The sequence below is a fragment of the Toxotes jaculatrix genome, chromosome 23 (genome assembly GCF_017976425.1).
Source record: "Toxotes jaculatrix isolate fToxJac2 chromosome 23, fToxJac2.pri, whole genome shotgun sequence".
Classification (NCBI taxonomy): Eukaryota; Metazoa; Chordata; class Actinopteri; family Toxotidae; genus Toxotes; species Toxotes jaculatrix.
The window spans coordinates 4,144,601-4,165,980 of NC_054416.1; the positions used below are offsets into that span (position 1 = coordinate 4,144,601).

The 21,380-nt window shown below is 42.9% G+C and overlaps 1 protein-coding gene across 11 annotated transcripts in view; it reads left to right on the forward strand.

Moving 5' to 3' along the window:
* clcn3 (chloride channel 3) overlaps positions 1-20,923 on the forward strand; it is a 30,055-nt gene extending 9,132 nt beyond the window's left edge. For 3 of the 11 annotated variants that reach the window (XM_041030715.1, XM_041030720.1, XM_041030719.1), the window contains 13 exons: positions 7,253-7,413; positions 8,322-8,421; positions 9,014-9,201; positions 9,541-9,663; positions 10,778-10,984; positions 11,186-11,266; positions 11,392-11,644; positions 11,850-12,142; positions 12,235-12,421; positions 12,559-12,957; positions 13,123-13,339; positions 14,490-14,565; positions 18,328-20,923. In XM_041030715.1, the coding sequence (XP_040886649.1) occupies positions 7,253-7,413; positions 8,322-8,421; positions 9,014-9,201; positions 9,541-9,663; positions 10,778-10,984; positions 11,186-11,266; positions 11,392-11,644; positions 11,850-12,142; positions 12,235-12,421; positions 12,559-12,957; positions 13,123-13,339; positions 14,490-14,565; positions 18,328-18,507 (2,465 nt within the window). In that variant the 3' untranslated portion in view covers positions 18,508-20,923. Of the gene's footprint in view, positions 1-1,437; positions 1,738-7,252; positions 7,414-8,321; positions 8,422-9,013; positions 9,202-9,540; positions 9,664-10,777; positions 10,985-11,185; positions 11,267-11,391; positions 11,645-11,849; positions 12,143-12,234; positions 12,422-12,558; positions 12,958-13,122; positions 13,340-14,489; positions 14,566-15,872; positions 15,911-18,327 lie in introns of those variants that run through there. The other 8 variants (XM_041030724.1, XM_041030725.1, XM_041030723.1 and 5 more) reach the window with 6 other exon arrangements.
* The last annotated feature ends 457 nt before the right edge of the window (positions 20,924-21,380 follow it).

Genomic DNA, 21,380 nt, shown 5'->3' on the forward strand with positions numbered 1-21,380 from the left:
ACTGGAAGGGATGTGAAAGAACATGTCTTAGCTTCATTGTTTCATATAACAACATACGATTACACCAAGTTTACAAAACACCTTCTGCCTTGAAATAGAATGATTTTACCCATGAAGCTCTGAACACTGACTCCTCTGCATAAGAGTTAGTAATGTCTTATCTTGCATTATGTTGCAGATGCTATGAGACATCCAGATATCTCACATGTTTCATATACACCCTGTAGAGTCAACACGAGAGAGGATGGTTGAGAAACTGCTGTGTTTCCGTCATTAGAGCGTCTTTTTGCTGACTCTGTTTTCCTGCAGTTCGTTTTCTCTTTGCATACTGCAGCCAAGGCAGCAGTTGAAGTGGTGTTTATTCAAAAATAACCAAAATTAACAGGCAAATAACTTTCATGGGCATATATGTATTTCTTGTGTGTGCAATCACAAAGATTTCTTTCACTGTATATGAAAAAGCTAAATCATTTTGAGTTGAATTGCCAAAATACAGCTGTGGAAAGGTATATCTTTTATTGTAAAAGGTTTTAACTACAGATGCACAGGTCTGAATTTTCCTCCTCTGCTGATTATCAGTCTGATACCCGTGCTCACTCCTCTCTTGTAAAATCTTTAAACCTCATTGCATTGAGCTCATTAAGATAATTTGTAGTCCAAATGAGCTCAGTCATTTCATACAATAAGTTAAGATGAGGCCAGGCATTACTGAATGAATGACTTTGACGGAGAAACTATATTTAATGTGGATTGGTCACATCTGGCTGATTTCCCACATTCTAGGATGAGAGGCTGTTTTTTGTTGTTGTTTTTTTAGAGGGAAGAATACAGATGTTTTAGTAAAGTGTAAGTGCTTTAACTTATGTTTGGATATGTCATACAAGCAGAAAGAAAGAGACACTGTTAAATGGTTTCTGCAACCCCCATTTCATGAAGGGCAAAAGGTGATAAGGGATTTAAGTCAATCAAGCCAATAACAATGATCACTAACTGTAAATGTATATCTTCCCCAAATGTCGGTCACTGGTCCCCTTGATTACTAATAATCAGCCTTGAAAAAGCATATTGATCCACATACTTCAGAGTGGTTGTATTCAGTTCACTGTCATATATTAAAAAGATAAGTAGGAAACATTCACATTTGAGAGGCTGGAAACAGCAGTTCTGGCGGTATTTTTGTTAAAGATAGTTGCCAAATAATGTCAACCAGTTTTTACAGGTCTTTTATAATAATCCACCTTACAGTGCAGCACACCTGTCACCTGGCTCCTCAGCCTGTTCCACTAATACCCCCCCACAAACACACACCCCCGTGGCCCGGCACCATGGTTTCTTCCATACAGGCAGGGCTCGCTGATCGCTGATCTCCCCTAGCAACCAAGCAGGCAGGGCTGGTGTGATCGTCCTTCCCTGTGTGATGACATCATCAGCAGTAGTCAGCTGCTGCAGTGGAGAGAGCGCGAGAAAAAGAGAAGGGAGGGAGGGAGGACTGTGTGCTCACACGCACACACGGTCTCCCACTCACTCACACACACAGCCCCGCTTGTCTTCCTGTGGTAAACATGGCAGCGACCAACGCAAACACACGTCGAACAGTGCGTAGTGAAGCCTAGCTTAGCTTTAGCTTAGCGTCGTCTCAGCTCTCAAACATGGAGGAGGACGACGCGGCGGCCGACCCCTATTTGCCCTACGACGGGGGAGGGGACACCATCCCGCTGCAGGAGATCCCAAGGAGAGGTACGCCATATCCCCACTTGTTTCTCCCCCATTTCCCTCCGATTCCCTCCAGATGACAGAGGCCGTCCTCCTGCTTCGTGTGCATGTAACCATATGGCAGGCAGACACGGCGCAGGTTAAGCAAACGCCGCCCGCTGTGCTGTTGGTGAGGCATGGAAACAGGAGAGCCAGTGTGGATTAGGAGCTGCCATTGCTAATGACAACGCCGAATAAACGGTGGTAGCTAAACAGCTAGCCGTTCAGCTTATTTCACCATTCACCCCTCTGTCGATGATTAACCGTTAGTGTGTGTGTGTGTGTGTGTGTGTGTGTGTGCACGTCAGCCAAAGATAAGAGATAAAGAGAGGGCTGATTCAGTTTGAAGGCTTGTGTTTGGGCCTTGAGGCAGCAGCGACTAAAGACACGATCATGGGCATCCATTTTAATGTCCCCACAGAAACACATGCACAAGCTGTGGCTGCCACATATGTGGGTGCTCATGGATTCTACTCTGTTTGTTGTTAAAGCAACCTTCCTGCAGTGTGAGGACACCTGTTGGCCAGATTCGTGTCACACCTAACAGGGTCCGCAGGGTGAAGGCACGCAGTTAGATTGTGACAAATTATTTCTTTTCTTTCTTTCTTTCTTTCTTTTTTTTTTTTTTTTTTTTTTTTTTTTTTTTTTAAACAAAACGTGAGTTCTTGCGCTGTATCCATGTTTGTCTTTCCTGTGTGGCCCTCAGGGAGTCTTCCTCTCTTTTGTGTGCAGTTGGTTCCTCAAGGCCTTGTTAGATTTTTATGGTGAGTGAGCAGAGACAAAAGGCCCCTGGTGAGTTTAGGACACATTAGCTGCTGCCTGCGTCCACTTTGTACGACAGCCTCAGGCCGCAGACGTCCTTACGTCTCAGCTTTTATTTCCTCTCTTCTTGTGGATGCACAGGTTCCTCTTCTTCAGTACAGTGTGTGGTCCTCTCACAGTTTTTGAAATTGTCTCTTCTTCAGTCTAGGTGACCACATTTTATCGCACATCCATCTGTGTCTTTCTGTTCTGAGTGGGGTTTTTTGCATTGAAATTGTTTGTACCATGTGTCTTATGGCAGTTTTCTATGTCAATAATTGAGGCACTGGAGGAAAACGTATTGTGTGTACTGCTGTTTTTTACATTAAACACTGTTGCATTGTGTCACCTATCAAAACCAGCGCGTGAACACACAGGTGAAAGCTGTTTAAAAGGGTCTTCGGACTTTGGTCGGCCTTTCGTGTGACTCCAGGGTTTCCTCAAGTCTGGTCATCAGGCTGGCGTCAGGTGAACAACGGTGCTCTTCAGGCTATAAGGAGGTTGTCGGTGTCAGTTTATGATGCAGATCACATGATGGCTGAGCAGGCTAACCCTACTCCAGCCCTGCTGACCCACAGTGTCCCAGCCAGCTGTCTCTAAACCTCCCTGATCTGATTTACTCAACAGTAGTAGAGTAGGCCTAATACACGGGAATGCAGGGGTGGCTGTTAGGCTGAAGTAAACCTGCATATTTTTTTTTCAGCCATTAACAGCCAGAAACCTCTGAACAAGCAGTTGCCTGATGGTCATTTCCCACTTCATATATCATGGCTAGACAGAAAGGCCATGTCAGATGCTGTTCACTTAGAGAAGTGGTATTTATTGACAGTCAGCATGTGTGTGCACTGACGTGGCTTTCTGGCCCTGATGCAGGCTGCACAGAATCGCAGAGTCACTGTACTAATGCACAGGAGAAAGAAACTGAATCCTTATTTTTATGTGTGTGTGTGTGTGTATTTTGTTGTCTGCGTGCTGGCTGAGCCACTGGAGTCTGATGCTGGCGACGTGCTCTCATGCAGTCCCCTTCGGTTTCTGTTTTCCGTGGCGTCACCCTCGCTTGGCTCCGTGCTCCTGCCTCGGCTGACGGGTGCCAGTAGTGCAGTATCTTCAGGAGGGGCTTGTCTGGTTTCTCATCAGTCAACTTTTCTGTTTTCCTTACTGGAAGCTGAAAACATTCGATTCTAAATCAGCCACATCCTTTTTGTACCTACTTGTGAGCTTGAAATTTTGCTGTAGTTGCTGCAGTGTGGAGCAACAGCCTTATCTATCTACGTGCAGTCGAAGGTTTGTTTTTGTCTTGCAGCAGATACTGCACTGGTTTCTTACTTTAAAAATTTTGCAGCATATCTTTTGAGTGTGCTTTTGTGTTGTGTAAATTCATAGATTTGTCCTGAATTTTCTGGAGCATTTTCGCTTGAAGCCTTTGATATTTTCTAACCCTGGTTACAAACTGTGCACTTCTGTCCACTTTCTGCTGACAGTTAAAATTCAATTCACGTTAGCTTCGATTTAGTTTAGTTTTTTAAACATTTGCAGCTGGTCAGTGGTAGACACCAAGATGCTCATTAATAAGTAGGCAGGGATTTTTGAAAGGTCTCTTGAAAAAAATCAATATGAAATGCAGTGTCGTCAGTACATATCAATCCCTGTATTAATTCAGGAAACATTCTGGCTCTCTGTGTCTTGGCTCAGAGCATCAGCTCTGTGCTCAGATCTCAAGGAATTTTTACCAAAATTTCCTTTAAACCAAATGTAGTTATAAGGTCACACTAGCCACCAAAACGACTGTTTACACTGACTGCAGCCGTCACTCTGAAATCAAAATGGAGAGGGGTAGGCTTGGGGCAGGCTTGGAGGTCTCCCTGCCAAGCCTGATACTCTTACTTCTGCTGACTCCACAACAACAACAACAGCAGTAGCTCACTCTCTCAGTTTCCTTTCTCCTAACCTGACAGGATGTGTATCGGCTGGTCTGATGAAAGCTGTACTCGGCCCTTTTGTCCCTGCTTTTTTACAGAAATTCCCACCAAAGGGTTTTGACTTATTTCTCCTCTCCCACATCCTGTCAAACATCAAAGGGAGTGATATGAGCTAATAAGCTGCACTTTCAAAGACTCTGTCATGGCCCACATTCGTAATCTGGAACGTCTTTTGGAAACAGGCTTCATCTTCTGCTTATGTCTCAGTTACTGGGTGTAAAATTTTTTGCTTGTGTGCAAAAGCTTTATTCTGAATTGAGATGAATGTGATTTGATACAAAGCAGATTCCAATTTACGCTGCTTATAATCTGTCCTACCTGTTGTGGATGAATTTTCTGGTGCATTGAGTTGTGTAGCTCATGTTCTGCTGAGTAATAACATGGTATTGGTGTAGCGGGTGCAGTGTAGTAATGCTTGGGAACGGATGCAGATGTGTTGATGCCATTTTATGATCTGTTTAATGGCCCCGGTTAAAAACAACCATGTAAGGGATGTTTAAGGCTGATCACAAAGGTTTAACAGCTTTGAATGAGGCATTGTTTAATAGCTATGGCCCTGCCCCAGCTGCAGTTATGCTCAGGAGATTAGGAACATAAAGGAAAATATGTATTGTGGACTGGAATGTGTATGTTTAATGTTCTGGGCTTAGTACTAAGCATGGCGTGTCACTCAGTTGGCATTAGTCTCACCCACATTTCTGTATTCACACCTTTATCCTTAGCAGCATGAGAGCCACAAAGTCAAGGTAACGCTGAGGCACTTTTATTTCTTTCTTTTTTTTTTTTTTATACAGATCACAGTAGGTAGAAAATGACCTTGAGAGCGGCAAATAAACATGATCTGCTTTTCGTGTCTAACTGCCACTTTCACAGAAAAGCAACTCTCATTTGTTGGTTCTTGTTTTGTTTTTTTTGTTTTTTTTTTTAAATCTAAATTGAATTTATCTGGTAAAATAGTTGAATAATCTCTTGAAGTCTGTAAAATTCTGCCCGGAGGGTGTTTCTACCCCCAGTAACATCCTCTGTTTCCAGCAGCTGCTTATCACAAGATGCTGGAAAAATCACCAGCACCATGCATGGCTGACAAATGGCCGACTGCACGGCACCGAATGAATGAATGGATGAAATAAATTAATCGAATATTGCTGAATGTACACAGACAGGACAAACAAGTTGTGCTTGTGAGGTGACACATAATTGTTAGCGAATATTTTCCTTTTGCGTTGCCTTGAACACTTAAACAGAAGCTTTAACTGTTGCTCTGTGTCTCCCTTTTGCCATTGTTACACACAGTGCCTCCTTTGTGTTGCAGATAAAGAAGTCTCACATATTTGTGTCATCACAAGTAGGAAGCTTAGGCTCAGCTTTTCTGCTGGAGGACAGGGTTCTCCCTAATTTATCAAATGCACTTTGTGCCAGATTAAACATGTGACCGTGCATTTTGAAGTTGATGAAATGGCCTCTGATACATGAATTTTGGAATCAAAGATTAGGAAGGTATTTGATTATCCCTCATGCAGCCACCTCAGCCGACAAAGCCAGGCGACAGCCTTGTAAATCTTATGATGTTTTCCAGATGAGAGTCATAGAGAAAAACCCTCTAGGCTTTTCCTTGTCAGCCAGTATGTTTCTCTGTCCCTCCTCTTATTGAATCTGTGCATCCAGCCAGAACAGATCAAACGTAACAAACTCGTTTTAACTCCTGTCACTGTTATAAGCAAAATGACTCTACTGTTCTATTTCTAGTATCAAGACAGTCTTTTAAAGGGCATTGGACAATGTTTGCTCTATATTTTTTTGTTTAATCATTAATATGTGCTATAACAAATCCTAGTGATATTGTGGTCATTGCTGAACTGACTGTGCATGGTTATTGGGCCTATAGGCAATCAAATTGTTCTGCAACCTGCAGTGGGCTGATCCAATCACACCAGAGCTAACGAGACTGCCAGGAAAAAGGCACAACAATATATCTGTTAAAGATTTTAAGTAAAATGAAAATGTCATGCATTTGAATTCTTGGATGTATCAGGTCTGGTTCTTAGAGGAAGAAAATTCAGTTTGCTGATTGAGGTTTTGAAAGCTTACATGTACACATCCACCCACACGATCTGCATCTCAGACCAGCAGGGAGAATCTGCTCTGTCAGGGTGCCCACGAGCAGCTCACTTCACTCCAAAGGCTCCGGTGTAGGCGTGACTGTTCGTATCAAATAATAAAAAAGATTTCCTCCAGATATTTCAACGCAGTTTGCTCATCCATAGGTCGCAGCGGTGCAAATAAATCTCCACTACCTTAGCGTTGTTGTTCCAGATGAGGTGATGGACTGCAGAGCCTGGCAGTGTTTTCCCAGCATAGCTATGTTTCTGACAGTCTCATTAGATCACAGTGGTGCCCGTGTGGTGAGATCTGCAGTGTCTGTGATGGGCCGGATGATGTGATGTAGCTCTGATGTGCAGGCAGTGCAGTGATGGATCCTATACAAGGGTCGGATGTACGGCAGAGCAGCACGGCCAAAATATCACATCACAATCTTTTGTTTTGACATATTTGATGGTGTTTGTTTCTTGTTGATGTTGCAGAGCGGGCGGATCTGTGTATACATGGTTTTAAAAATTTGGATTCATAGGCAAATACTAACATGTGTATTCTGCTTGTAAATGCTTTATCATATTGTAAAGTGTTTAATTAAAGGCTCCCTGTCTGTTTGTCCTCCTCAGGGTCTAACTACGCCATGTCTAACGGGGGCGGGGCTCCCAGTAGCTCCACTCACCTGTTGGACTTCCTAGAGGAGCCCATCCCTGGTGTGGGGACCTATGACGACTTCCACACCATCGACTGGGTGCGTGAGAAGTGCAAGGACCGCGAGAGACACAGGAAGGTGAGGACAACTTAAGTCTCAAAGGGCTCGAAAGTCTGCTTCGATGTACTTTGCAACTAGACGTTCAAATAGACACTTTTTGTGGTTTGGTTTGTTCCAAGTTCATAAAGTGCTCACATCAACTTGTGTCAGCAAAAAATCCTCTTCTGCACCGGAACTGATGCGGTACACGTTTCCTGCAGCAGCGACAGTTTGTTTGGATCACACAAAAGCAGAACTGGGTAGTTAGGGTCAGCAGTTTTAGCCTCGATGCCTTAACAGTGGATGAAACTAGCCCAACCCACCGACAGAAATCAAAAACTTCATCAACAGAAAATCCAAGGAAAAATGTCAAATAAAAAAATTAAATGAAAAATGTCTTAAAATTAAGATGAATTGAGGCAAACTCTTTTTCTAAGATTCTTCATCAGAAGTTGGAAACCAAGACCAAGGTCAAGAATGAGCATGGACTTGGTCTTGGTCAGTGCAGAAATGTAATAATGCAAAGATGTCATGAATGCACCCAAATGAATGGACACACAGTAAACTGAACTTTCTGCCCCACGTCTCCCTGTTACTGATTCATCTCTCTTATCCAAATATTGACTCAATTTCTCTGGCCAGCTTTCTAGAAGTGTTTTAGTGCAGCTCACCTGGAAACGATAACTCTGAGAATTTGAATGTTATTTGAATACTTTGTCGACCCGGTCTTGCCCAACTTACAGGAAACAGCTGTTTTACTGAGGCAGCAGTGGAAATCAAGCCACGAGAGTAGATAACTGAATTACTTATCACTGGTAGTTATAAACCTTTGACCTACTTGCTTCACTGCCATTATAAGTTCTTATAGTGTGTGTAATCTTACATCTCAAGCTTATGAGTGTTGTTTCCTGTATTATTAATGCATTTTTTTTCCTGTGTGTTTGCAGATTAACAGTAAGAAAAAGGAGTCAGCATGGGAGTTCACAAAGAGCCTGTACGATGCCTGGTCTGGGTGGCTGGTGGTTACTCTCACCGGCTTGGCCTCTGGTAACACATATTTACACATTTTAGACAAGCAGACACACACACACACACACTGTCGTCTCTGCTGGTGACTCTCACATGCTTCGCCTCAGGCAGCTCACGCTCAGTCTTCCTCTTTGTCTGTCTTTTGCTCTTATTTGCCCACTTTTCATGCAACACACTGTCCTCACCAGACAAAGTTCAGTTCAGAGTTTTAATATATAGTTCTGACATTTATTCTGACAAGTGTCTGCCTTCTGATGTGGAGATTTCTAGTATAGTGAACATTCTTGTGGTGAACTAGTTACAAAACCTTCCATTTTGCATTTATGCAGGTAAATATTTAGTTCTTTGGCTGTGAGGATTAACTCCAGATGAAAGGGCCCGTTGTTAAAGCAAAAAGCCATAAATGCAGATTCATCAGTTTTCTTTTTGAATTTTCTTTTGGTGCAGTGACATTGTTAACAGACTCATATAAATCTGGTAGCATAACTGGCAAGCTAACTGCTTCCAAACACCTTTCTCGTTTTTTTTCCCCTTTTTCCACCTCCTCTCTCCTCCCTGCCTTCACTTCTTTGCCCCCTCTGTTCCTACCTCCTCTTCCTCCTCCTGCCAGGTGCTTTGGCTGGCCTTATTGACATTGCTGCTGATTGGATGAACGACCTGAAGGAGGGCGTGTGTCTGAGCGCCATGTGGTTCAACCACGAGCAGTGCTGCTGGACGTCCAATGAGACCACCTTCGCTGAGCGGGACAAGTGTCCTCAGTGGAAGAGCTGGGCTGAGCTAATACTGGGGCAGGCCGAGGTAGACTAACACAGGCACCTGAGAGGCCTGTCGCTGCAGCAGAATTTTTTGGTTGCGTAAAGGCATGACTTACCATGAACTGTCAAATATTGATATCAAAATACTACATTAATTACATCAACTTCACATCAAGCCTCCCTGTTTTCTGTTATAGTTAGTGGGATCAGTGGGACGTTTACAGAGATAATTTACATCTCTGCCACGCACAGCACACATGCATGCTTGCCAATGCTCTCCGTCACATCCAGACATTATACTGTATGATATTTAGAGCCAGTGAGTTTCAACTTTCTTGATCCCTTTTCTTCACGTGCTCCCATCTTTCTCACCTCTTTGCAGGGCCCTGGCTCGTACATCATGAACTACTTCATGTACATCTACTGGGCTCTGTCCTTCGCCTTCCTGGCTGTCTGTCTGGTAAAGGTGTTTGCTCCATACGCCTGCGGCTCTGGGATCCCTGAGGTGAGGAAAATATTACTTTTGCAACAGTACAGTTGAAACTTGCTAGCAGCTGCATGCACGGTCTGTTTTTGAAACCTCTCTTTGGAAATGCATTGAAGGTTCTTGAGGGGAAACTCCAGCAACTAAGACATGAGACTCTCATTTGCTCACGTCTGATTGATTTGCTCGGGTTGTTGGAAATTAAGAGCAGCACATGAAATAAAAGTCTATAAATCTCTGCAGCTGTCTCTGACTCTCCATGACAGTGGTGTAATTGGTTATTTGCATCCTTCTGGGATCCACTCAGCGTGTTTTCATGCTTGTGGGTCTCCCTTTAATGTCTTTAAGTGGTTTAAAATTGTTAATTCAGTTGGCAGCAGGAAGATGTGACAGGTTTGACCGCGCTGTGAAAAAGCCATTTCAGAGTGTGCGGTCTGAGCTTTCAAAAAATATATATATATTTTTTTTGTTGCCATGGGAACAAGAAAACTAGCACTGCATTGCCGGGGAAAGTGTGTGGTAGTCGGCGACTTTGAGCATGTTGAATAAAGGAAAAGATCAGACAGAGATGCAGCTCAAGCGAAGCCAGAGTGGATTTGCTCAAAGAGAACGAAAAGGCAGCTTTAAAATATCCTGATGGGGTCGTTGATTTGACTAAAATATAGAAAATTGTAATCTATTGTAATAGTAAATTGAATATCTTTGTGGTTTGAACTGTTATCTCGGGACCTGGGTAACTGTGAAGGGCATTTTGTTTTCTGACAAAACAAATAATGGGTGAATAAAAAAACTAAATAATGGAAATAAAGATTTGTTGCAGCCCAAGATGATGTTGTCTGTCTCCTTATTTTAATTAGTTGGAAATTACTGATGTTGGCTTTTTCAATATCATGTCAAGAAAAGAGTGTCAAGAAGAGAGCAAAGCTATGACATTGACTTATTTTAAGGTTATTGTATAATTTAATTATATTTTATATATTTGTTCTATCACCAAAGATTAGTTATTTAGTGACAGCATCTGTTTTTTCCAGTTGTCTCTCAGTTTGATTACTCGTAGTAATACTTCTGAGTTCAGTGAGCAGTATCCTTGTAGCTCGACTTTATTTTCATGTGTATATTCCTCTCTACCCGGCAGATCAAGACCATCCTGAGTGGGTTTATCATCAGGGGCTACCTGGGCAAGTGGACCCTGATGATCAAGACCATTACTTTAGTGCTGGCTGTGGCGTCCGGCCTCAGCCTGGGGAAAGAGGGCCCCCTGGTCCACGTGGCCTGCTGCTGTGGGAACATATTCTCCTACCTCTTCCCCAAGTACAGCAAGAACGAGGCCAAGAAACGAGAGGTGAGAGAGAAGAGGTGATGGTTGATATTACAGGAAGGTTTGCTACCTATCCCCTTTGAGCTGAATAAACTGTCTGACTTTCTTTGTTGTGTTTTGTATCCCCCAGTGTTCTATTGTTATGATATGTGACTATGTTCAGTGTAAATGTAGTTGTTAAGGAGCCGTCACGTCAGCTGAGGTGTGTTTGTTTTGTCCCCTCAGGTTCTCTCTGCTGCGTCAGCTGCTGGAGTGTCTGTGGCTTTTGGAGCCCCGATAGGAGGAGTTCTCTTCAGCTTGGAGGAGGTACAGCACATTTCCTTTAACACCCATGAACTGACTCTGAATTTCTCTGTCCCTTAATTTTCACAATATAATGCTTCATGAAAATTTCACAACTAATCTTGTAAACTCTCCCCCCTCTCCTCCAGGTGAGCTACTACTTCCCTCTCAAGACACTGTGGCGCTCCTTCTTTGCCGCACTGGTGGCGGCCTTCGTCCTGCGGTCCATCAATCCTTTTGGTAACAGCCGTCTGGTGCTGTTCTACGTGGAGTACCACACGCCGTGGTACCTGTTTGAGCTCATCCCTTTCATCCTTCTGGGAGTTTTTGGTGGTCTCTGGGGAGCTTTCTTCATCCGAGCCAACATTGCCTGGTGCCGGCGGCGCAAGTCAACACGCTTCGGCAAGTACTTCGACTTGATGCATGTGGGGGTTTCCCAGACTGCATTTCACATTGTGTCACTGTTGTCAGACCCAGTGGCTTCTTAATTTAAATAGACAACTCTGATTCTAAGTATGCAACAGTATTTGGCTTGGGATCCTGGTGAGAGACACATCATGCTAAAAGCCTCCCACAGTCTGACATGCTGGGTCGTCTCTCTCTTCAGGAAAGTACCCGGTGTTGGAGGTGATCCTCGTGGCCGCCATCACAGCTGTGGTTGCTTTCCCGAACCCATACACACGGCAGAATACCAGCGAGCTGATAAAGGAGTTGTTTACTGACTGTGGCCCGCTGGAGTCCTCGCAGCTCTGCCAGTACCGCAGCCAGATGAATGGCAGCAAGGCCTTCACTGACAACCCCAACCGACCAGCGGGACCCGGCGTCTACGCTGCCATGTGGCAACTCTGCCTGGCGCTCATCTTTAAAATCATCATGACCATATTTACATTTGGACTGAAGGTGATGCCTGGATGATTTTTCCTAACAGGGCAGATTTGTCTGCCAGCATGTCTTTATCAACACTAAAACCAGTTCCTGTTTCTCATCCCCAGGTACCGTCGGGCTTGTTCATCCCCAGCATGGCCATCGGGGCAATTGCAGGGCGAATCGTTGGCATTGCCGTGGAGCAGTTGGCATATTACCACCATGACTGGTTCCTGTTCAAAGAGTGGTGTGAGGTCGGAGCCGACTGCATCACTCCAGGGCTCTATGCTATGGTGGGGGCTGCAGCATGTTTGGGTGAGTCAGCAGATAATATATCAGTAGTTACAGCGATAGTCTATGGCTAACTGTTGCCATTTAAATGCTTGTAACTGAAAATGTCCATTAATTCTTTCCAAAAGGGTATACCTCATTTCATTTTCTTCGTCCTGTAGGTGGTGTGACCCGTATGACAGTGTCCCTGGTTGTCATTGTCTTCGAGCTGACAGGCGGGTTGGAGTACATCGTCCCCCTCATGGCTGCCGTCATGACCAGCAAATGGGTGGGTGACGCGTTTGGCCGTGAGGGAATCTACGAGGCTCACATCCGTCTGAATGGATACCCCTTCCTGGACGCCAAAGAGGAATTCACACACACCACACTGGCCAGGGAGGTGATGAGGCCACGACGCAGCGACCCGCCGTTAGCGGTGCTGACGCAGGACGACCTGACGGTGGAGGAGCTGCAGGGCATCATCAATGAAACCAGTTATAATGGTTTCCCTGTGATAGTGTCCAAGGAGTCCCAGAGGCTGGTGGGCTTTGCTCTGCGAAGGGACATCACTATCGCTATAGGTAACACACTGAAAAGCAGTAAATTCATTTAAGGTTTGCACAAAGAAAATTGTACGCTGTGTACCCATGGGAAAAAGTGAAGTTGCAAAGGTACAGTCTTCTTCTGCCTCTCTCTTTTCCCCATATCTCTCATACCCCTGTATCATCTTGTTCTTTTCTCATCAGAAAATGCCCGTCGTAAGCAGGAGGGCATCATGTTGAACTCCAGGGTTTACTTCACTCAGCACGCTCCTACCCTGCCTGCTGACAGCCCCCGGCCCCTCAAGCTGCGCTCCATCCTGGACATGAGTCCCTTCACCGTCACCGACCACACACCCATGGAGATCGTGGTGGACATCTTCAGAAAGCTGGGCCTGCGCCAGTGCCTGGTCACTCACAACGGGTAAGTACGAAATGAAAAGCAGGGAATAAAAGAAGATGGGCTGGAAGAGGAAAAGGTGAACCCTTCTCTCCATCTTTCTTTTGTGGTGTTGTTGTTAACTAATCCATCTGAGGTCGACAAACATCGCACAAACACATGTACACACTGTCTGGTGTTGCATGGGCTCTCGGATCCCTGGATTTGCCCTGTAATCTGCATGGGCTGGCCTAACCGCTGTGCTGCTCTTCCTTTATCCTCCTACTGAGCAATAACAGACGGTCTCCTCAGTAGAAGAGACTGATCTGCTGAAACTAACTACCACTACATAACAGGTATTGTCTGGGAGATCATAGTCAGTAAGCAAAACTAGTCAGGCTTTTCTTTTTTACGGTTAGTGGAAATACATGACAGACCTCTCATGATCGGGTTGGTACAAACTGTCAGGCGGTCCGGTTTAATTTTTTACAGACATGAGTTTTGTAGAGAGCCACCTGCTGGTGTGATGGATGAGTTACAGGATGTTACTGTTGCTAGAGAGGACCTGTGCAGCAGTGTTTGTTTTTATTTACACCTTTATGTTCCACTTTTTTTAAATTTACATCTTAAAGGATGAGGCTGGTGTTATTCTACATTTGTCTGAATGTCAACTAATCTCATGAATAGATCAGAACAAGCAATGTTAGTTCGTCCCTCACAACTTCTCTGTGCTGTCTGCGGCACTCAGCCCATTTGCTTCTACTCAAGAAATAATTTTATGATACACAGAGAAAAATCAAGTCATTGTTTATTTTTGTCTCTTCATTGGATTCGTTGACATCAATGAAAATATAGAATATCACCAGACTTCTGCTTTTTTTTACACTACATTTCATATAATTTACATTTTTGTTTACATAAGTTCTTAAAATGTTTTATTTGATGAGTGACATACTACCTGTCATAATTTATAACATTAAACTTCTACCCAATTTTGTTGTTTTTGTTGTTTCATTAAATTGTGTAATTTTGAGGTATATTTTATGTTGACACTGAGTTACGTTTAATATTTTAAGTTATACCCTGTTCTATATGTTTTGTGCTGCTGCTGTTTGTTCTCTCTCTGTCTCTGTTTGTTGTTTTTGTTTATTTGTTGTTTTTGGGCAGTCTACCTAGTAACGGGTGTGTGTTTCAGGATTGTGTTGGGCATCATCACAAAGAAGAATATATTAGAGCATCTGGAGGAGCTCAAGCAGCAGACGGAGCCCCTGGTGATTAGCCCCACCCCTTTACACATGTGACCCTTTCCCCCTACTTTCGCACCTTTCTCTTAGGCTCCGCCTCTTAGGAGGGATGCATGAAACTTGGTGTGAAAGGCTGTTGACAGTTCCCGGCTAAACATTAAGCCCTCCTCTTCTTCTTTCTCACTGTTCGTGGGTTGGTTTGGTTGGTGTGGATTCACCTCTAATAAAGTCGCTCATCTTACAGACACATCTGTAGATAGATGTTCTCTGAGCTCCACCTTCATCGCTGGTAGATATTGCACTTTTGGAGACAACACGTAAAAGCTCTCTTGTGTTTTGGGGGTCCTGTAATGTCGGACCTCTGTGGGAACTGTCACCCACATCACTTCAGAGCCTCTTTCAGACATGTACTTTGTGATGTAAATGTGCTGGCAGTTTAACATGATGATACATTTTTTTTCTTAACCCCAAGTTTTTGTTTTTTGTAGGACTGTTCAGGTCTGAATTAAATGCAGTTGCATTAACATGGAGGCTACAGCAGTGTAGAAAAAAATAAACCCACAGAGGTTTAAAGTGAGTGACTTGTTCTGCCTTGTAGGAGCACTATAATACATTTGCCATTTTATTCTCATCTCGTATATGCAAAGCTTTCAACCAAATTAAGCCAACATGGAAGAGAAGATTCATCAGCAAGAAAGCCGAGCTGTCATTTCTTGGTCATTTTCTTTGTGCTCATTCACTAAGTAGAATTTTTTGCGCTGAGTGGTGTATTTCAGGGTGATATGCAACCACAATAAAACCTTATTGACCCTTATTTGATCCCATAGTCTATGTTTGAATGCCAGAAAGCTCTTGGTTTAATAGATAGGTGAAGCCAGCGATGTTACAGATTTACATGTCTGAAAAGTGCTCAGTAGATTAGCAGAGTGCAGCTTTGCAGCTCATCCCTGTTAAACTGCATTTGTACCTACTGTAGCTCCGCTTAGTGCTGTGTCAGCTGCGTCATGCTAGCACCTTCATAAGATGTTTCTTTATTTTCTGATGTATAGTAACTACAAAGTTTAGATGTGCTCTGGCCTGATTACATACTGTGTAAACAGACAGACATTCAGTAGTAGATAGAATTTCTCAGCGCGTCTGCGGTCATATAACCATGATGCGTGTTGTTTGTCTCCCATCTTCCTTTTTCACAACAGTAGTTAGGTCATTTCATTTTGAAAATATTCACCCGCCCTCAGTTTTCTGTCTGCATTAACGACTGCTTTTTCTTTTTTTTCTTTTTTTTTTAAACCCCTCCCCTCTCGACCCCACCGCTTCGCCCTGGGTCTCCACAGATCGACGACATCTGACCCGTCGCCTTAACAACCACTTGGCGAGTAGCTATCCGCCTTGGGAAAGTTATAATTTTTAAAGGGTGGAATATATTTTTAAAGGGGAGGGAGAAGATCTGTAGTAATTTGATTCATCCCCATGTTCCCCTCATTGTGTAGTGGTAGTGAGCGCTGTAGTTGAGTGACGTTGTTGTGTTGATTGGTGCTAGTAGTGCTGTAGTGACCCAGCCAGTTAGCGTGGTGTGATGACATTACCTTGATGAAGTAATTACTAATCCCGTGATTTAACCTGCCAGTGTTTCCTCTAAACCAGCTGTGTCCTGTCTAATATCACGACAGCAAACAGATTCATGGTCCAAAATAAAGAGAAAATAGTTTGCTTTATAAACAAAATGTTAAAAAGTGTTTTTTAAAAAGTCACATTCATTGAACATAGATGTGTAGGTGATTAACAACAGCGATTGGCCTTAGAAAGGAAAAAAAACAATTATCTAACTCATCTCTATATGGCGAAACAGCATGTAAAGCACAAAGACTGTGAATAAAAAAAAGAATTTGAAAGATAATTTATAAATTTGTAAAACACTTAAACATATATGAGGATAAAAATACTTTAAAATAGATAAATATTGATTGAAGAAAAAAAATGGATGTAACTTCCTTTTTTTCGACGTAAAAGATGTTTCTCAAAAAGATGTTTTCCAGCGCAATCAGAAGTGGACGCGAGTCAACATGTTGTGAATTCAGCCAGTTTTACCTGTTCTCAGATGGTGGGAAATGTGGGGAATCTTTAGCTGCAGTTGAAGTTGACTTCAGTGGAAGCGAAACAAGGCTTGACGTTAAACCGGACTGGACACGGCTGGCTTATGGGAAACACTGCCTTCAGTTCCCCTGACCCTTCATCCCTGATACCCTTCGATCTGTACCTGGTATCCCAAGTGTCTACGACGTTTGTTTGACTTGTCAGAAAGTGAACAAGACAGCTGCAGATCTCAGCAGCTCTTGGGAAACCCGTGTCCGATCTGTGTGGCGTCTCACCAGTGTTTCATGCCTCCTGCTGCTCAGTAGCTGTAGCTCTAATCCCACCACAGGTCATCTCAAATCCTCTCGCTCAGACCTGGGTTCAAATGTTTGTTTCCACTCATGTTTTTGAAGCTGAATGTTTTATTAGGAATGCACAAACTCCTTGTGTGAATCTGTTCCACCTGACAGTATTAAACAAAGCGCACTAAACTTTTTGGACCCAGCTCTGTACTCTTTTTATCTCTGTAGCAGACGGACAGCTTCTACTCACCGCTTTCAGCTGTTTTTAAGTCTTCAGATTGCTTCTCTTCACCTGACCTCAGACTACACACACGCCTGAACTCAAGAGCACAAGAATCAGAACTTTGCGGTCATTTAAGTTGCAAAAGCCAGTTTATGATTAGCTGAGTCTTACGTGCTCTTGGATCAGCAGGAATAATCCTGACTTACTGAATATTCAGGAAGTTGTTAGGAACAAAGTCAGAGCCAGACTTTGTTGGTGAGTCTGTTGGGTAAAGACGCTTAAAACTTGAAGGAGAAGAGGAGCAGGAAGCGGCTCTGTCCCATGAGTCTGAAATTATTCACATTACAGTGAAAATATTCACAGCGGTCTCTGCTGGTCTGAAACTTTAAAAACACAGTGGGAGCTGTTGCTCTCATTAGTTCAGTTGTGGTTCAAGGTTTAAAACGGGTCTAAAAGTGTTTGCGTGAAACAAAATCACATTGTCTTTAAACCCAATCGCAGATCACAGGTTGGTTTAACCCTGGTTTTACTGAGGTTTGTGGCTCTGAAGTTCCGTATAATTGTTTAGTCACCTGAAAGTGAGACACAAAAATAGCTGTAGTATTGTCAAACGTATTTCTATAAATAAAAAGTCAAATAAAAATGTATTCCCCATCTCCACATCCATCTCCTTAAATGATTTCAGACTCCTGCGATAGGGACGTGTCTCCTCTTCTCCTTCTTTTCAGAGGTTTTAACTTTTCAACACATCCTGGTCAGTATTTCCTGTCTGCCCTGTAAGATCCAGCTCTTCCTTCTTCTCACCAGCTTCTTTTTGGACAGATAACATGAAAACCAGCTTGGGGCAGTGTCTGAAATGACACCCCGCTCCACAGTGGGTAGCTGGGTGCTGTTTCAGACCTGCGTTCATCTCTCTTTCCTCTGGTTACTCACCTCCTACTCTCCTCCTGCTGACTTTTGCTTCCTCAGGGTCTCGTGTTTTTGTTGGCTCCAGGTATTTACTCTATAAATCATATCCAATAAACCAAAAATGAATCAAATTCAGATCATGTGCTTCTCTCTGATTGAACACTTTTTGCCTTTTTGCCAACAAAAACACGATGCTGTTTTCTCTCTCATGACAAATCACCAGCACCTCCTCAATTCTCTAACCCCCCCTCCCGTTTCTCCTCTTCTTTGTCTCCCCTGCAGGCGGCTTCTTGGTATTATCACAAAAAAAGATATCCTTCGTCACATGGCTCAAATGGCAAACCAAGATCCCGAGTCCATCATGTTCAACTGATCCCCTCCTTCCAGGACGGCCAAGTGGGAGGGGGAGGCGACAGCGAGGAGGAAGAGGAGGTGCACCTCTTAGACGGCTCCAATCTTTGACAACGTGGATCTGGGTTTTTCTCTTTAGTTTTCAGCTTCGTAGACCCTGAACCTCACTGACTGACTGTGGCCCCCAGAGACTTACCGGCCATGAGATGGAAAAGACAATGACAAACAGACTTTGTTATTATTGTTCTGGCTGCTGAGGACACAAGGAGGTCATGGGTAGAAGGCGCACACACACACACACACACGAGGAATGCACTTTTTACACACTCTCACCCAGAGAACACACACTTTTGCAGTTACAGACACCTCAAACATGCATGCTCTCTCCCCACACACACACACACACACACACAAACAAATCTCTAACCTGTAAAGATACACCCATTTGCACTCTTCGTGTGCCTCACCCTCGTCCTGTCTCTGCTGAGGTCGTGGTGGGCGTCGCCTGGCTGGGGTCAAGGGTCAGAATGAACCGCTGATGAGGGATGCGATGAGGGACCTTGAAACCTCCAGGCTCCCGTATTTTCAAAAAAAGAACCCCCCCCCCCCGGAATCACCACACACCCACCAGACCTGTCCGTCCTCCAGAAAATACATTGTTTACCTGTGAATTAAGTGTGAGTGAAAGTGTGTGTGTGTGTGTGTGTGTGTGTGTGTCCTTAGCACCACTACATTCCAGCAAGGTTACCGTGGGAACTGAGAGGAAGTTAGGAGACGGCTTTAACAAGCGTGTGTCTATCTGTGAGCGAGAGAGGGAGGTAGAGAGACAGAGATGAGCACTGAATTTCAAGAACAAAAATGTTCCCATTCAGAAGGAAAAAGGTGAAAAAGTAAGACTTTTGTGAGAGTGTTTTTATTTCTGAGCCAGCCTGAGCTTTGTGCGAGTGTGTGTGTGTGGGTGGGTGTGTGGGTGTCCTGTCCATTGATTCAGTGTGAAGGCAAGTTGAGTGTAAGTAAGGAGAGAAAGAAAAAAAAAACTGTCCAGGTTGAGTTCTTTTGTGGACTCTGTTACAGGAACTAAAAAACAAATCCAATTTCCTTTTTCTCCTGAAACTATTGCTCTTGTTACGACTTTTAACCGATTGATATTGCTTTAATCAGTTACCTTTTTATGGCTTGAAGCAAAACAAAACTGGAAATCTGCGCTGTTTGTTGCAGAGGAAGAGAAAGATGGCGGCGTTACCACATAGTGACATTTTATTTTCTTTTTGCTGTCCACGTCTTTGGGAAATAACATCTTACATTTTCAAACAGAAACTATTGTTCGATATTATTCTCTTCCTCAGTTCATCAAAGTAACTAAACACCAAGCATTTTTCATAGCCCCAATAGAAACAGTTTGACACTCCATCTGTCGTCTAAAAAAACAAAAATATTAAATCTTATAAAATGTTTAGAAGCTGGAACCCGCTAATGATTAGCATTTGCTGCTATAAGAACAAAAAAAGTTAATTATTAATCATTAATCATTTAAAAGTTTCAGCACTAAAGAAATTTAAGAACCCAAAAACCTTCAATCCAATCTTGGGAAGAAAAACCCTCTAGTCCTGCAGCTCCAAGCAGACTACTGTCAGTCAACAGACACAGGTCAGACTTGGCATCTCTGATCCTTAGACACACGCAGATTAAACATGATCAGATCTAAAAGCACTGATAATGGTGGAAATACATGAAATTCCTGTTACTGAGTAAGTGGACCCATTATTTTTTCAGCTGCTGTTTCTAAGGTGAAGAGTGAACTGTAAAGCTCAAGATTAGTTAATTTTATTGTTTAAAAAAATTTTTTTTCTTTTAATTTTTCTGTCATATCCTACAAATCATCTCACAACCATTAAGATCAAACAAGAACATCTGGCTGCATCAGTTGCAGTTTCTCAGTCTCACTCATCCAATTTATTTACTACATCTGCCAAATGCCTGACTAAAGGCTTTCAGGGGTTTTTAGGCTTTTCACACCCATCATTAATTCTAAAACCTGTAAGAAACACCTGCTACTCCCATTGATCTCCCCCACTTAATCCTCAGCACGTTGCGATCCTCTAAGTAAAAAACGATCAAGGGAAATGAAGCAATGGGGAAATGGCACCTTACCTGTAGAGTGGCAGCAGGTGTGTGTGTGTGTGTGTGTGTGTGTGAGAGAGAGAGAGAGTGTGAGTGAGTGAGTGAGTGAGTGAGGAAGGTGGGATTCATCCTGTGTATGTCTTTCTGTTGCAGTGACTGTCCTGCTGTGGGTTGACAGGGAGCAGAGCATTGTCTTTGTTAACCAGTGGTGTTGCCTAACATTGTATTTCATACTGATATCAATGTTTTGTTTTGTTTTTAATTTATGGGTAGTGTCGATAGAGTTGTGCATTATTATTAAGAATTTTATGTATGATTACATTGATTGTTTGATTGTACATTTAAAACAAAATATGTAAAGATTAAATTTTGTTTTAAATTAAAAGGAAAAAAGTTTCAAGTTGCACAAGGTGGGTGTTGGTTCTTCGTTGCACAGCTTCTTTATACTATAATCAACATTTCTTGATGCATTTTGGTGCCAAAAACATAACCCAAATTTTATATTCCAATGCCAAAAATAATACTTTTTTTATTCCTTGTCTGGAAAAATATACTTAGTCTGAGCTAAAAATATAAAGTATATATATGGGCTATGAGAATATTGTAGATTTTTACAAATTACAATATAAAAATGTTTTTTCTATAATTATTTATACATTGTGTTCAAGTTTTTGCTTGTTCTGGGGCTTTCAACCACATCACACAATCTTCATTACCAGATGGAATATTCTTGCTTTATTGCTGTTCTCAGATCACACTTGTAAGCCAATGGGGGCAAGAAGTCTGTAAAATGTCATTGTATACTAAGGCTTCAAAATAGGCCAAAAAAGTCATACTTTAGAACTGCCTCAAAATGTCATAAG